At 32.7% G+C, this 14522-nt stretch overlaps 2 protein-coding genes across 5 annotated transcripts; one reads left to right on the forward strand and one right to left on the reverse strand.

Moving 5' to 3' along the window:
- Positions 1 to 266: 266 nt before the first annotated feature.
- LOC121210829 (transcription factor bHLH63) lies at positions 267 to 3176 on the forward strand. 4 transcript variants are annotated; one of them, XM_041082516.1, is made up of 7 exons: positions 267 to 1060; positions 1209 to 1433; positions 1528 to 1662; positions 1738 to 1809; positions 1900 to 2115; positions 2185 to 2310; positions 2962 to 3176. In XM_041082516.1, the coding sequence occupies exons 1-7, from the start codon at positions 587 to 589 to the stop codon at positions 2989 to 2991; spliced, it is 1278 nt and encodes a 425-aa protein (XP_040938450.1). In that variant the 5' UTR covers positions 267 to 586; the 3' UTR covers positions 2992 to 3176. The 4 variants fall into 4 exon arrangements, with proteins under 4 accessions (XP_040938450.1, XP_040938453.1, XP_040938452.1 ...); XM_041082519.1 differs by having other exon boundaries at positions 2205 to 2310; positions 2968 to 3176; XM_041082518.1 differs by having other exon boundaries at positions 327 to 1060; positions 2968 to 3176.
- A 3228-nt stretch (positions 3177 to 6404) lies between these two features.
- LOC107945034 (universal stress protein PHOS32) lies at positions 6405 to 8459 on the reverse strand. The gene is made up of 5 exons (XM_016878850.2): positions 8049 to 8459; positions 7881 to 7960; positions 7011 to 7129; positions 6731 to 6807; positions 6405 to 6633 (listed from the first exon to the last, which is right to left on the reverse strand). The coding sequence occupies exons 1-5, from the start codon at positions 8278 to 8280 to the stop codon at positions 6608 to 6610; spliced, it is 534 nt and encodes a 177-aa protein (XP_016734339.2). The 5' UTR covers positions 8281 to 8459; the 3' UTR covers positions 6405 to 6607.
- Positions 8460 to 14522: the final 6063 nt, after the last annotated feature.

The raw sequence follows: 14522 nt of genomic DNA on the forward strand, positions 1-14522 counted from the left end.
AAATGTTATTTTAACTTTTTTTTTAAATATTACTTTTTAGGCTATTAAATTTACGTTTTTTGTCAAACTATTCTAAAATAAATGAAAAAGCTAAATATTTTTTTAACTTTGTTGACGCTATATATACATAAACATGTTAACTTTTTTATCCATTTTGGAGTAATTTAACAAAAAAACGTAAGTTTAAAAATTGAAAGAGTCAAAAAATGAAATGATTGACTAAAATGATTTTTTTTTTTAAAGTTAGAAGGGACAAAAGATAGATTATGCCTAAATAAAAATACTGCTTGTATTTCTACTCTAGTTTCCCCTTTATATATACCTCATCCTCCCTCCTCCCCCTGCCCTTTAAAACTCACTGTTCCCAAAAGTAACGAAAGATTTCAGAAAAAAGAAAAAGAACAACAAATTCTCAGAGTACATCACCTAGTGATATATGGTACTATCCCTCACAATGAACTCGTGTTAGCCTTGGAAGTCGTATAGTGAACCTGCCTAATCCTTCTTCATCTTAAACACTATTCTTTGATTTTGATCTTTCACTTCCCCTTTGTTGTTTGATTTTGGCTTATTTTGAGATTTTGACATGAATAGAGCATTAGCAGAGACATTGACAGTGCTGGATAGACAAAGAGCACGCGTGAAATGGCAACAAGAAAGCTATTTCAGCGAATTAAGTGGGGTGTTTTCGAACCAAACCAGCACCCATGTTCATGGCTTTCAGGGTGATTTAATAAGCGATGAGTCGGTGTTGGATGACTTGGTGATGACTCGGCAAGTGAAGCCTGACCCTCACTTAGAGACATCCTGGCCTGAGTTGGGGAAGGTTGACATGGCTGGCATGGGGTTTGGGCCATGCGGCTACAGTAATGGACCGAGTTTTGATATGAATTACGCCATTTCTAGGACTTTTAGCTGCCCTCCAGCTGTGGCGGCGACTATAGCCAAAGAGGCGACGGAGGTCAAGGGCAAAGAGTCGATTGTCTCTGAGAACATGGGTTCAGCCGTTGCAAGAGAAAGCTCCAAGAAAAGGAAAGCTGACAAGTTGCATAACTTAAAGGTTCATGTTCTGTTGTGTCTACACCTCTCTTGTTTTATACAAAATGTTCTGTTTTGGGATCTTGTCTCTTGTGCCAAAGAACCAAACTTTGGCAAAAACCAGGCCAAAAATCATTAAATGGAGTTGGTATTTTTTGATATGTGTGTAGGTTGCTGCGGATGATGACTCTAAGAAGACCAAAGCCTGTGGAGAAGAAGGGGAAGAGTCAAAAATTACAAGACCACCCAACACCAACAAAAGCAGCACCAAGCAGGAACCTTCTGCTGATACCTCCAAGGAGAATTCAAAGCTCACTGAGGTTCAAAAGCCCGATTATATTCACGTCAGGGCACGTCGTAGCCAAGCCACTGATAGCCATAGCTTAGCTGAGAGAGTGAGTAGGAAATTTGTGTGTGTGTATATATGTTTCTATGTTTTGAATACAGAATGATGTCTTAATTGGTTTGGTTTATGTTTTCATTTTGTAGGTTAGAAGGGAAAAGATCAGTGAAAGAATGAAATATCTGCAAGATTTAGTTCCGGGGTGTAATAAAATCACTGGGAAAGCTGGAATGCTTGATGAAATAATCAATTATGTTCAATCTCTTCAACGACAAGTTGAGGTAAAAACCTTTACAATCTTCATTTTCTTCATATATTTTGTGTCATCCAGTGTCTTAATTGTTCATAATCTGCAGTTCCTATCCATGAAACTAGCTGCTGTAAATCCAAGGCTTGATTTCGACATTGACAATCTTTTTGCCAAAGATGTAAGGCAAAATCTAGAATATTTCTCTTTTTTAATTCATTATTGTTAATTTATTTTTGTTCCTAATGTTTGAATTGTTTGTTCTCAACAGGTATTTCCTCCTTGTATAACTAATTTCCCAACGGTTGGGATATCATCAGAAATGGCAAATCCTTCTTATCTTCACTTCAACCCAGTTCAACAAGTGGTTGCTTGTTCTGGAGTTGAAATGGGATTGAACTCTCCCGACATTGCGCTTCGGAGAACCATTAGTGCTCCCGAATCGACAATCCTGGACGCATCATTTCTGGATACATCCTGTTTCACTGTAATTTCCTGATTGCCTCCATTTTACTCTTTTCTTTCACACTAGTGTTCACCATCTTTCTCATTATAGAACAACACTCGGCAATGCAGCAAATTCAGCCCTCACCAACATGGGACGTTGAATTGCAAAACGTTTACAATGTGGCATTCGAACATGGAAGATCAACAACACCCTTCCCATCTCAACCATTTGCAGGTGCATAAAACGCTAACATGTCCTTGATGATTTTTCAGTGCAGAAGTTTTGACTACATTTGATAGATGCATAAGTGAACCCCACAGTTGTTAAATGACTTTTTTTCGCTAAGTAAGAGCATTTGCCTATATATGCATATGATTTAAATGAAGAAAGTTACTTTTATAGAAGCTTTCTATCATTTTCACAATAATAAATTATATTCAATGAGCACTGTATCCCATTTGCTTGTTCATATAGGTAAGAGTAAACAACATTTTGACCCGACGTCTTCATTTTCCTTGAAGCATACGTATTGTGATATATTTTGGACATTGATATAAAGATATAACCCTCCAAATATGTGTTGAAAATTTTTTTTAACATATACTCGAGTCCGAGTAACATAGTTTTGATCTACTAAATGTGCATCTACTGTTACACCACATGGCTTGGAAAGGCAAAATTGGGGGCCCTGTGTCAAGCTAAACATACAATTAGAACTATCATATCATTGTCTTAAATAAAGGAGAAACATAATAGTGTTTTTTTTGCATTTTATGTTGGATATTTGTAAGGATTGAACTGGCAAGCATGAAAAGATAGGAGTAGGTCCTCTAGAGATGTGAATCAAAGCATACAAACCTTATCTGATCCATCTTAATTTGATAGCTGCAGGTTCCATTGAAGCTAGCCATCTAAAGATGGAGATGTGAATCAGAATATGAGTTGATGATTCATTGATGATCGAGTTAATTCCAGATCCCTTGGATCGATATTCTTTTCACCCCCCCTTTTTTGCTTCTTTTAAGTATATATATGGTATATATGTTTGTACGTATACTTGAAAACAGTATGAATAAAGATCAATACTGATTAACTTCAAATCTTCCTCTTATTCAAATTGCATTTAAGGTTACAATGAAAGGTTGATGGGATGGAGGGGACCACATGACTGGGGGGTCAACTTTGATAGCTATGTTACTAGTTTTTTTCCATATGGTTACACTGAATGTGCTATAAGATGGGTAAAGTTGATATGGATAAGTGCAAAATTGGCCACCATTTTTTAATAATCACACAGTTTATTTGAAGTTTCACTGCCTCATTAACACTATAGTTGATAATGCAAGAAACACCACAAAATTTGATAATGTTGAGGGGAAATGCATAGATTAATCCCAGTGGCACACGTTGTTCCGTTGTTGGAAGAACCATAAGTGACAACTTGAAGCAGTCCAGCATCAAAGACAGCGGACATCGAACCTACTACTGGACTATCTTCCTACTCTTTTCAGACATAATAATAGTATGTAATATATTTGATTGAGACACTGATAATTAGTGCATAATTGCATCAAAATTACGGCCTCAAATTTACCTTTGATTCATTCAATCATTTGGCAACTGTGTGATCATAATATCTATGAACATCAACCAGTATTAAGTATAAAAATATCATATCCATATTTATAAAATATAATTTAATTTGTATATGAAATAATATTTTAATAAATTTATAATTGAGTTGATGTTAATAACACCAATCCAAATAAAACACTATAAATAAATTAATAATTGTTTTGATTTTTTTCTCATTTGTCTATTAGTATAAAGTGATGATAATATAACCGTCTTACTAAAACCAGCGCACGACAACAAAGTAATAAAATAAAACCTAAAAGTTTGATATAAAAATGGATAAATGTGGAGAAATATGTTATGCAAATTGTAGATGAACATTAACTGCTGGTGTCGTGTGGGTGATCAAAGCAACAAAAAGGGGGCAACTTCATTGTCAACTTTATTTATATCTAACTCCCCTAGCACCCTGTATCATTACTATTTCCAACTTCATCCCCCCTTTTTATCTTCTTATATTTGAATGAATGTTTTTTCCACATTTGAATTTGTATTTTTACACATTACTACAACCTCAACCAACAATTATTATTTATATAATTTTTATCTCTACATTATTTACACCCTAGTTGGAAGACGTTTAAGGTCATACTTAGACGAAATAATAAATTGGTTCTCTTTTAAAAAAGTTATAAAATGTAATATATTTATGGTGAAAATTGTAATGCATTTGGAGCCCTAGTAGGTGAAGCATTTATGGTGAAAAATCTAAAAAAAAAATATTTCTCATGTTAAAAGTTGAAAAAAATAAAATTTTTTAGGCCCTTTTAGCACTGGGCCCTCGACAGCTGCACTCTCAAACAATCCCCAAGACCGAGCCTGATCTTACCCTTAATTTTCATGTTTGAGTATAGGTTAAATTTTGTTATCAATCCATATATATTACATGTAAATTACGGTTTTATTCTTTAATTTGATTATTTTAAGTCATTGTATTTCTAGAATTTTAACAGTTTTAATTCTAATCAAAGCTGTTAAATTCATTTAGTTAAATTCTGCTATTTTAAATTTTGAAGTGGCAAATATATAATTGCTTGTGTAGTGTCATGTAACTTACTATTTTTATATATTACTCACAAAAAATTAATTAATAGATTTAAGACCATTGTTTACATTAAGATTAAAATTTTGAAATTTGAAAAATATATAACAAATAAGAACAATGTAGTTGGACATAGGATAGGGTGCACGAGTATGCCTATTAGCTTGGGATTTAGATGTCTCTTAGTTTATTATTGTTCTCTTTTCCCTATATAAGATTTTAATTTTTTTTTAAAAAAAAGAATAATATAGAGAATATAGACTAAATTTATAACTTTACACATAATACATGATTAATGGTAGAATTTAACCAAAAAGATTTAATTGCTATTCCTTGGTCAAGATCAAAATTTTAAAATTCAAAAAATACATGAACTAAAATTGATCAAATTAAAATACATGTATTACAAAAAAATATATAAAATCTAATAATAAAATTTGACCTTGAATATACATTAAACACGATTGTTAGACACAAATATTTGATTAAAAAAGAAAGAAACAACATACTATATGTTGGAGGACACACTTATATGTTGGAGGACACACTTATATGTTGGAGGACACACTTTTGATCATGGCAGGGGCATTTGTAATTTGTAATTTGTAACCTTCCAATCCATTACTTTGTGCAGCAACAACCCAAAATTTATTTTCAAGTTTCATGTTAGGATGCCAATGAATTACTACAAGCCAAGCCAAGCAAAGCAAAAGCTTCTGAAAATTAGGTATAATTATAGAAAGAGGTGGGAAAATTTATAATCAGTGCTGCAATTAAAAAGAAGGGCATTAGGAGAAGGCGGGGGACCATAGAAGGGCGGGCATTGACATCTACTTGTTCTTTGAGAGTCACAGAATAGCCTTCTCACCCTTTCCTTCATTTTCAAGCCTTAAGTTAAATAGCGAAAGGGGGTGGACCTCTTGTCATCCACTGCCAAGATCTCTTTGATTCTCTTTGTTATATGTTGATGGTGAAATATGATAGATTGCCTTTTCACTTTCTTGGGACCCATTTTTTCTTTTTTTCTTTTAAACTGCACTTCCAAGGCAATAAAAAGTCCATCCCTCTTGCGTTTTGGGCTATTTCATGTTTGGATCAACTATAAACCCACTTCTTGTGTCTTTATGTTGAACAAGATTCCTCACCAACATCAACATTACACCCTTTGAATCTTGTATTAGTAATATGTGTAAAAAGAAACTGAAAACATTTCAGATTTTGAAAAAGGAATATTAAGGGTAGGACCATGAGATATGAACCCTCAATTTTTGTTCACAAGAAGTTGCTTCAACTCCGGGACACCTTTATCAACCAATCACAGCCTCTCACTCCACACAAGTTTCAGATATAATTGAAGCTTTTTTGAAAGTGATGTTTTCTTTAATATCACTGAATCTGCTTAGATTTTTAGAAAATAGCTGCTTCTTTTTTTTGTTACAATGCAGATATAGGGCCAAATTCAATGAATATATATTGCAAAGTTGAAATTTTAGACTAGGCAAAGATTACCATCAGATAGTCAAGGCAACTTTAGTCTTAGATTGCCATTGTAGAAATATGAATTTGCTGTGAAAGCTAAGGTACCTTTTGAAGTCCGGTTCAGTCGGTCGGTAATTCTTGATGACAACTTCGGATGCATAAATTCGGGAAATAAAAATCGAAATACCAAATACCGATAAAATTACACACAATATATCGTATGGTAACACTAGATAAGAGGCTCTGAAGCAACACAGCCATAACATGCAAACATTCAGATAAACAACCAAGCAATCTATCTTTACATACAGTGCTACAAGCAAACAAATTGATTCCATGACTAATGGTTTCTCAAGTTAACCATTGCCTTTGCCACTATATCAGTGATTCATCTCCAGCTTCTGCCGAGTTATAAAAACAGAATGTGTGAATCATTCAAAGTTTCCAAGGAATACAAATGAAATAGAACTAGTGGTCTCTATTGGTTAGGGTTAGTACCTTTCCCAGGTACGATTATTACGGGTGCGGATTTGCAGTTGTGGAAGCAATACTCGCTTACACTTCCTTGAAATACACTGCAAAGGTATGAATATGATGAGGGAAGAGCAAGGGAATAATGGAGTCATTTAGTTTTTCCATGTATTTGGAGGATATATTAAGGCATAGCTACATACTCATGTGTAGATATAAGTCCAACACAGGTGTTAAACATAAGAACATTCAGAAAAGTGACATCTATATAGAAAGATGTAACATGAAATTGAGGATTAAATCAGACCTTTGAATTAAGCTTCTACCACGAGTTCCCATAACCACTGCTGCTGGCTTCAACCTCTCTGCTTCCTTGCAAATTACCTTACCCGCATCCCCTTCGACTATTCGAGCTTTAGTCCTCACCTAATTCGAAGAAACTATAAATTTCAGAAAATCCAAACACCAAATAATTTTGACTCTCAAAGCTATATTGGAACTAGGGGCATGCAAAGGAAACACTACCCTAAAGTTTAATTCAATTATAATGTATAAATGCCAAAAGCAACAGATAATTGTGTACTCTAACTAGCATATCCCGTTGAAAAATTAAAAACAATCTGTTCATATTGATCATCTTAAACCTTTAAATAGCTAAAACAGTGAACCATCTTGACATTTGACAGAATATTCGAAGGGCTATGGACCAACGAGGGTTCTTTTATACATATATACCAAAAAAAAAAAGACCATGCACTTTTTGCGCCTTGGAGGGTTTATTCCTTGCACCATTGACGACACTGACATTGATCAATTTAAAACTTTAGGTGCAAATAGAAGATCAAATCATGGTTCAAGATTTTAGTTGGTCAATATTGTTGATTTATATTTGAAGTTTGGACGTACCCTATAAATGTTATTAAAAGTTCTAGAAATGAAACTAACCAACCTCTATTTCGCATTATGCACCTAAACATATGTAGATATTACAATTGATCCCATGGAAATTGTCAGTAATCCACATATATCAATGTACTCATCTATGGAAATAATAGACACAACAATAGATGGATCAATAATCAACCTAATTTAAAATGTCCACACAACAGACATAATGATCTCGCAATAACAATTCCATACTAATGACGCAAATGATAATAAAAGATGAAGAACTAACCATGGTAACCTCAAAAGCCTCGACCGCTAACTTCTCCATAAGAGCTTGACTAATTTCATAAACCACATCGTTTCTGACACCTATAAAGATAAAAAACCCAGAAAAAAATTGAGAAATAAGTAAGCTAATAATCTAGAAATCGATTATTTCTATGACATAAGTTATAACTGGAAACAGCATGGACAAGATGGATGGTATCAGCAAGCCTGAGGAAGTGAATAAGAGCCCAATCAAAGGCGTGTTTGCTCTTGGGGCCGTGATCAATAGCAATGAGTATATCTCTGCCTCTCCTTCTCTCCCCTGTTTCCCTCTCTAGTGCTGGCTCTGGGACTACTGGGACCAGCGAAGGCAAAATTACTTCTCTGTAATTGTACTCTTCATCTTCCATCACCGTCTCCATTTCGTTGATTAATTCCCAAAATGAAAGAAAATAGAAATCTTGTTTTCGTTTCTGAAATCGGGTTTTCCAGGATTTTGTTTGATTTGCTAGAGTTTCGTTGTTGGAAGATGATGAATTGAAATACGAGACCGAACTTTTGAATTGTAGCCGCCATAGACAGGCGCATGAATTACGTGTTTCAATTTTGAAACCGTGTCGTGTCGACTAGTCATAGATTAGGCAGGTTTTTTCAGTAAGAAAGTAGTTTGGTCCCACCCATGCTTCCCTTGACTATTTACTCTTTTGATTAAATTAGTAGAATTTAAAGATTACAATATATTTACGGCATGTTTTGAGGGTAGATTAATGGGATGAAAGTATAATTATTAGTATATTAATTACACTCTTTTTTTTTGCAATTATTAAGGTATTAAGTGTAATTTTTGTAATTATGAAGAATTGTAATTTTTTAGTCGTGTTTGACTAATAGAGTGTAATTACATCATAATTTCTCATATAATATTTGATAGTACAAGTTATAATTACATAGTTATAGTATTTATATTTTTAAAATATTAATTATTATAAAAATTATTATGTGAAAAAAACAATTTTTAAACAAGTAACAAAAGTTATATGTTATGTTAGTATAAAAAAAAGTTGATAATCTGATAACTAATAAAAATAACAAGAAAAGTAAATATTATATACAATTTTATCTAATTGCTATGGTGCATGTTTATTGGGTTATTCCCTCTTTAATATTTAACATATACTTCTTATCATTATATGTTGGTCATTAACCAAGTTTATCATCATCTAAATTTGAATCCGCATCATTAAAATTATCAAGACCACTTTCTTCCATGTACTCTATGAAGTATGGATCATCTCAATTCCCTCTATGGTTGTAGTTATGAAATATGCAACATGTTAGTACGATCCAACATTTATTCTTATGTTATACTAAGGTGATATTAATATGAGAAATGTTTTTTAAAGCAACAATTGTCTTATCAATTACATTTCGAAACCTTGAATGTCTAAAATTAAAGAGTTTGTGAGTTGTCTATGGTGTTTGTGTCTGACGCCATTTTCTCAAATGGTATCAAACCTCACGATATCGTGCAAGAGAACCTTTTCTATTTTCATAATTAGCATCAACCTTATAATATTTGAGTTTATAGTCCAAATTAGATTTGATCATGGGTTAGACCACCCTCCTAGGCCCGAAGGCCTGCTCGAAAAGTGGGAGGGTTTCGACAAAAATGTAGGCCCAAAAAATGGGCTTGGACAAAAAATGCCTATTTTTTAAACGAGCTAGGGCCTGGTAGGATTTTTTGGCCCGGGCTCGACTCGAATCAGCTTATACTTTCTTTTCTATTGTTGTTTGCTATTGTTTTGTTGCCATTTCGATATTATATTGCTACTATTTTGTTGTCATTGTTTTGATATTATATAACTTTTTATTGTTAATTTTGCTACTATTTTAGAGGCATTTGCTTGTTAAGTTGTAACTATCTTAGTATTTTTTAATTACAGATTTAAAAAAAATGTATTTTCAATTTGTTTAATGTTTTTAGTGTATTTAAAATATTATATTTTTTAAATTCGTTTTTATATAAAAAATAAATATAGACGAGTCGGATCAGACTTGAATTTAGCATTTTTAATCTGGGTCAAACTTGGACAAGTTTTTAGGCCCATTTTTTGGGTCAAACTGGGCCCGAGCATAGAAATGGGCCTAAAATTTTACATCGGTCTAGCCTAACCCACGCCAGGTCTAATCCAAATAGTTTATAGCTTTAATTATAAAAATTTATACAAACTTAATTTAGAGAAAGACTTATGCTAGGTTAAATCCATTTTTATAATATGTAAATTAAGTAAAAAAATAATTTAAAATCTATAATATATGATCTTTATAAAAAAAATTTATAAATTGTCCAAAGCTTCCATAACACTTCTTATAAATAATATAATTTTTCTATAGCTTTAGAAATTATTTTTTTTCACACCCTAGTTTGGCGAACTGGATTAGTTTGAGAGATTATATCAGTGGTGACCGTCTAAGTAGCGAAACTTAGACCAGATGAGGCAATAACTTCGTGATGGAGTGCTACGAAGAACCTCGCCAATGCTGCGGAGTGTCAGTCCGAGCAATAAGGAGTTATAGTTAGGGCGAGGGCCTTATTAGGCGAACTATCCCGCTAATAAAATCGTCACCTGTGTTTTAGTATTGTTACTTAAGTAAGTACGATGACTTGTAGGATACGTTTGAGTCACCTGGCCTCCTTGTAGAGGCAACATGTCAATAATTAGGACATTTGTAGAGCCTCGTAGGATGTGATTAATTAGTGGAAGCGTGCGAGAATGAGTAATGATTAGAGATAATCTTGATTGAGATTTGGACATAGGTTAGCTATAAATAGGATAGTATGGTAGTGAAGAGAAGGTTTTCTAATCCATCTTCTCCATCAAACTTTGTTATCATCAAAGAAACTAGTAGAGTTCTTCTTTGCTAGCAAGGGTGTTAACTATAAAAGTATAAGATAATGTTAGTGCTAGTTGTCTGCTGGTAAATTCTTAAACTTTCATTTAAGTTTTGCCAGATAGATAAAAACTGACTTAAGAAAAAATTGATAGGATTTCTTTGAATACTAGGTAGGAAGGAAACTCCTATCCATAAATTGTTTGCATGTCTATAGATTCTTATTGCACCATAACTTTTTGGTTATTTTTGATGATTAAAGAAGTTATTTTATTGTTTAGCTAAAGAAATGAGAGAAGGTTCCAATGCTAAAGGAACTAGTAGAGTAGATAAAGTTCTAAGTAAAGCATTCTAGTGAGCTTGTAATGGCGTAAATTTAAGTTATCGGAACAGTGGTTTGGTAACCACAAATCTGATTTAAAGAGAAATTTATTTTAATATTTTTGCATGAATATTGATATTATAGGAAAATCGTATAAAAATATTGATAGAAAAATTTTACCGATTTAGTGGTTAGTTAGAAAAAAAATTATTGAAGAAATTGGGTAAAAACAAGGTATCAAGACTTTGATCTCGTAAGACTAAGTCAAAAATATTTTTATAAATATTTATGAAATGATAGTAATATGGTATTAAAATTTCGTTAGAAAATTTTTATGTTTGGGTAGTTAATTAAGTAAAAAAGACTAAATTGAAAAGGATGTAAAAGTTACTAAAAGGATTAAATAGCTCAATTTTTAAATGAGGAGGGACATAAATTGCAAATAAGCCTAAAGGAGATATTTTGGGCAGCATAAGCTGAGAAAAATCAAGAGAATTGGTGAAATAAGGGCAAAATGGAAAAATAACAAAAGTCTTCATATTTCTTCATTATCATCAGAAAAAAAACGTCCTAAGGGTTTATTCAAGCTGGTATTTCATAATTTTGGCACCAAGTGAGTTAATTCTTGCCTTTTTCTTATAATTTTTGTGTTTTTAAGACTTTTACAACTAGGTCCTACTATTAAATTCATTAGTTTTTGATTTCATGGATGAAATTGAAAGTCACCATGGTTGAGTGCTGTAAGTTTATGATAAAATAGCATGAAATTGAAGCTTCAATTGAAATATCATGAAATTGAAGCTTCTATTTGTTTATGAAATGATTTTATTAGGTAATTTCAATAGAAATTGATTTTTATGACCTAATTGTGAAAATGTTTGGAATTAAAGTCTAGTGCTGAAATTCTGATTCCTAAAGGTTATAAAGTAGTTTAAAGTGATAAAATAAAGTGTTAATTGAGAAAAATTAGCTCAATTGAGAGGCTAATTGAGTAGGGATGAAATTATAATTTATTAAAAGCTTAGGGGAAAAATGGTAATAAACATCTTGCATTAAAACAGTTCTGGACAACAGCAGTAGACTAACTTTGAAAAATCACCATAAATTATGTAAATCTAATTAGAAGATGAACAAAATATGAAATTAAATCTTATTGAGTCTAGTTCTCACAGAAGAAACATTGTAAGCAATGGAATTATAAATCATGAGATATAATAAATTTTACAAGACAAGATCAGAATGAATTTGGGTTCCCCTATTCTGACTTTGGAAAATCATAAAAAAATTGGAGAAAAATATGTAGGGGTTAAAATTTATATATTTAAATTATTAATGAGTCTATTTTCAATAGAAACAAATTAAAACATCATCCAAATTTTGTAATAAGAGATAATTAATTTTTAGCAAAGAAAGGTCGAAGCTATCAGACAACAAAATAGGGGTAAGTTTGAAGATTTTAATGTACTTATTGGATAAACCAAAAATTCTGAAAATTTTATGGTAGAAAGGTATTTGAGTCTAGTTTCAGAAACATCAAGCAGTTTTTAATTTGGAATTTTTTAGCTTGAGATATAAATAATTTAGTGACTACAACTCAAGTAAACAACTTTGAATGAACTAGAAATAATAGTGGAATTATAGAGAATATTACATATGAACATGAAATGTATTAAATTAATGATTACATTTATTTATTTAGATTTGGAAAATTCAAATACGAAGCTAGATCGAGGAAAAGAAAAAGTTAAGGATTAGTAGATTTTTGTATACGAACAAGTATTGAGGTAAGTTCGTGTAACTTGAATTATATTCTTAAATGCTTGAGATGTATGTTATTGATGTGAATATGATTTGAATGTTCATTGTATGAAAATTGATGAAACATTGATATATTTGATAAAAAGGGGAAGAAATTACAGTTGAATGGAAGGAAAATTTGATGGATCTCTGAAAAGGAATTGACGGCAAAAATGATCTAGCCCAGACGGGTGATCCTATCCTGATATAGCCCTCCCGAAGAATATGTGTAAAATAGATTTAGCCCGAAGGGTAATCTGAATTAGGGTCTGAATTTAGCCTGGACTGGTAATTCAGATCCAAGCTCATTAGAGTAATTGTCGTTGCAGAGGATTTAGCTTGGACTGGTAATCCCGACAATACTCTATGAGTTTATATTACAGGGGATTAGTCTAGACTGGTAATCCCGCTGTAAGGATGAGGTTCACCGGAGTGTGTTCTCTGAAATGGAAATGTGCGCACATGAATATGAATTGACGAACCTGGAATTGTACACTAAAAGTGTACATCTGAAAATCCATTGAAATTCTGAGAAATTCAACGGGATAAATATGAAAAAATAACAAGGGAATGGAAATCATGGTATTGTTGAGCTCATCAATCATGGTATATATTATTGATACACGGAAATTATTGGACTAACTTGAATGTTGAATTTGTGCATGTTAGGGTAATCATGAATTGAACGGATATATGAATGTTTATTGCATTATATTGAAAATATTAGGTAAGTATAATTCTTGTTACATGAGCTTACTAAGCATAACATGCTTACTCTGTTTCCTTTTCCCCTGTTTTTTAGTGTTAAGAGCTCGGAGGTCAGATTTGGTCGGAGATTCACACTATCAACTTCAAGATTTTGGTATATAAAGAAACTTTATTTTGGAAATCAATGGCATGTATAAGCTAATAAAGTAAATGTTAATGTGAAATGAATGTAAGGTCAGCCATTGGTATGGCTAACAAATCTTGGTTTTGGTATGTGATGAGATTATCTTATAAATATGCATAGATCTATCTTGAAAATATGTTGGATTGTATTGGTTGATGTGGATTAGTCTCGGTTTAAAATTGCAGGGAAGGTTAAATATCTATAAAGGGGTTATATTGAGTTAAAAAAATTAATTCGTAAACTCCTGTAATGCCTCATACCCTATTCCGGCAACGAATACGGGTAAAAGGTGTTATATTTGTTGGTATCAGAGCTACGGTTTAGCAGGTTCTCAGACTAATGTAGCAAAAACGAGATTAGCTATATATGCCATTTAAATTATTACTGATAGTGTGATATCTCCTGACCATTTAAATGTGTTTGTCTTATAGTAAATGTCTGCCGACCAAGCTCAATCCGAGGAAGCCGGGAGTCATGCTCCTGCTCTAGAACGGGCACAGAGGGAAGCTGAAGTTACTAGTAGTACAGGGCCTATATCTAAGGGCCAAGGTGAGGAGGCAAAATGAGAATTCTTTCAAATGATGAATGAATGGTTTAGTAAATACTTAAGAACTAACCCTGTAATGCAACAAGCTCAAGCTCCCCCTCCGACTCCTCCACCGGTTCTCGAGATCCCACAGGGTACAGGTATTGAATCTGTTAGAAAAGGGAAACTCCAGTAGATAAAATCCAAAAATATGGGGCTGAAGAATTCTAAGCAA

This window comes from Gossypium hirsutum, chromosome A12 (genome assembly GCF_007990345.1).
Source record: "Gossypium hirsutum isolate 1008001.06 chromosome A12, Gossypium_hirsutum_v2.1, whole genome shotgun sequence".
Taxonomy (NCBI): Eukaryota; Viridiplantae; Streptophyta; class Magnoliopsida; order Malvales; family Malvaceae; genus Gossypium; species Gossypium hirsutum.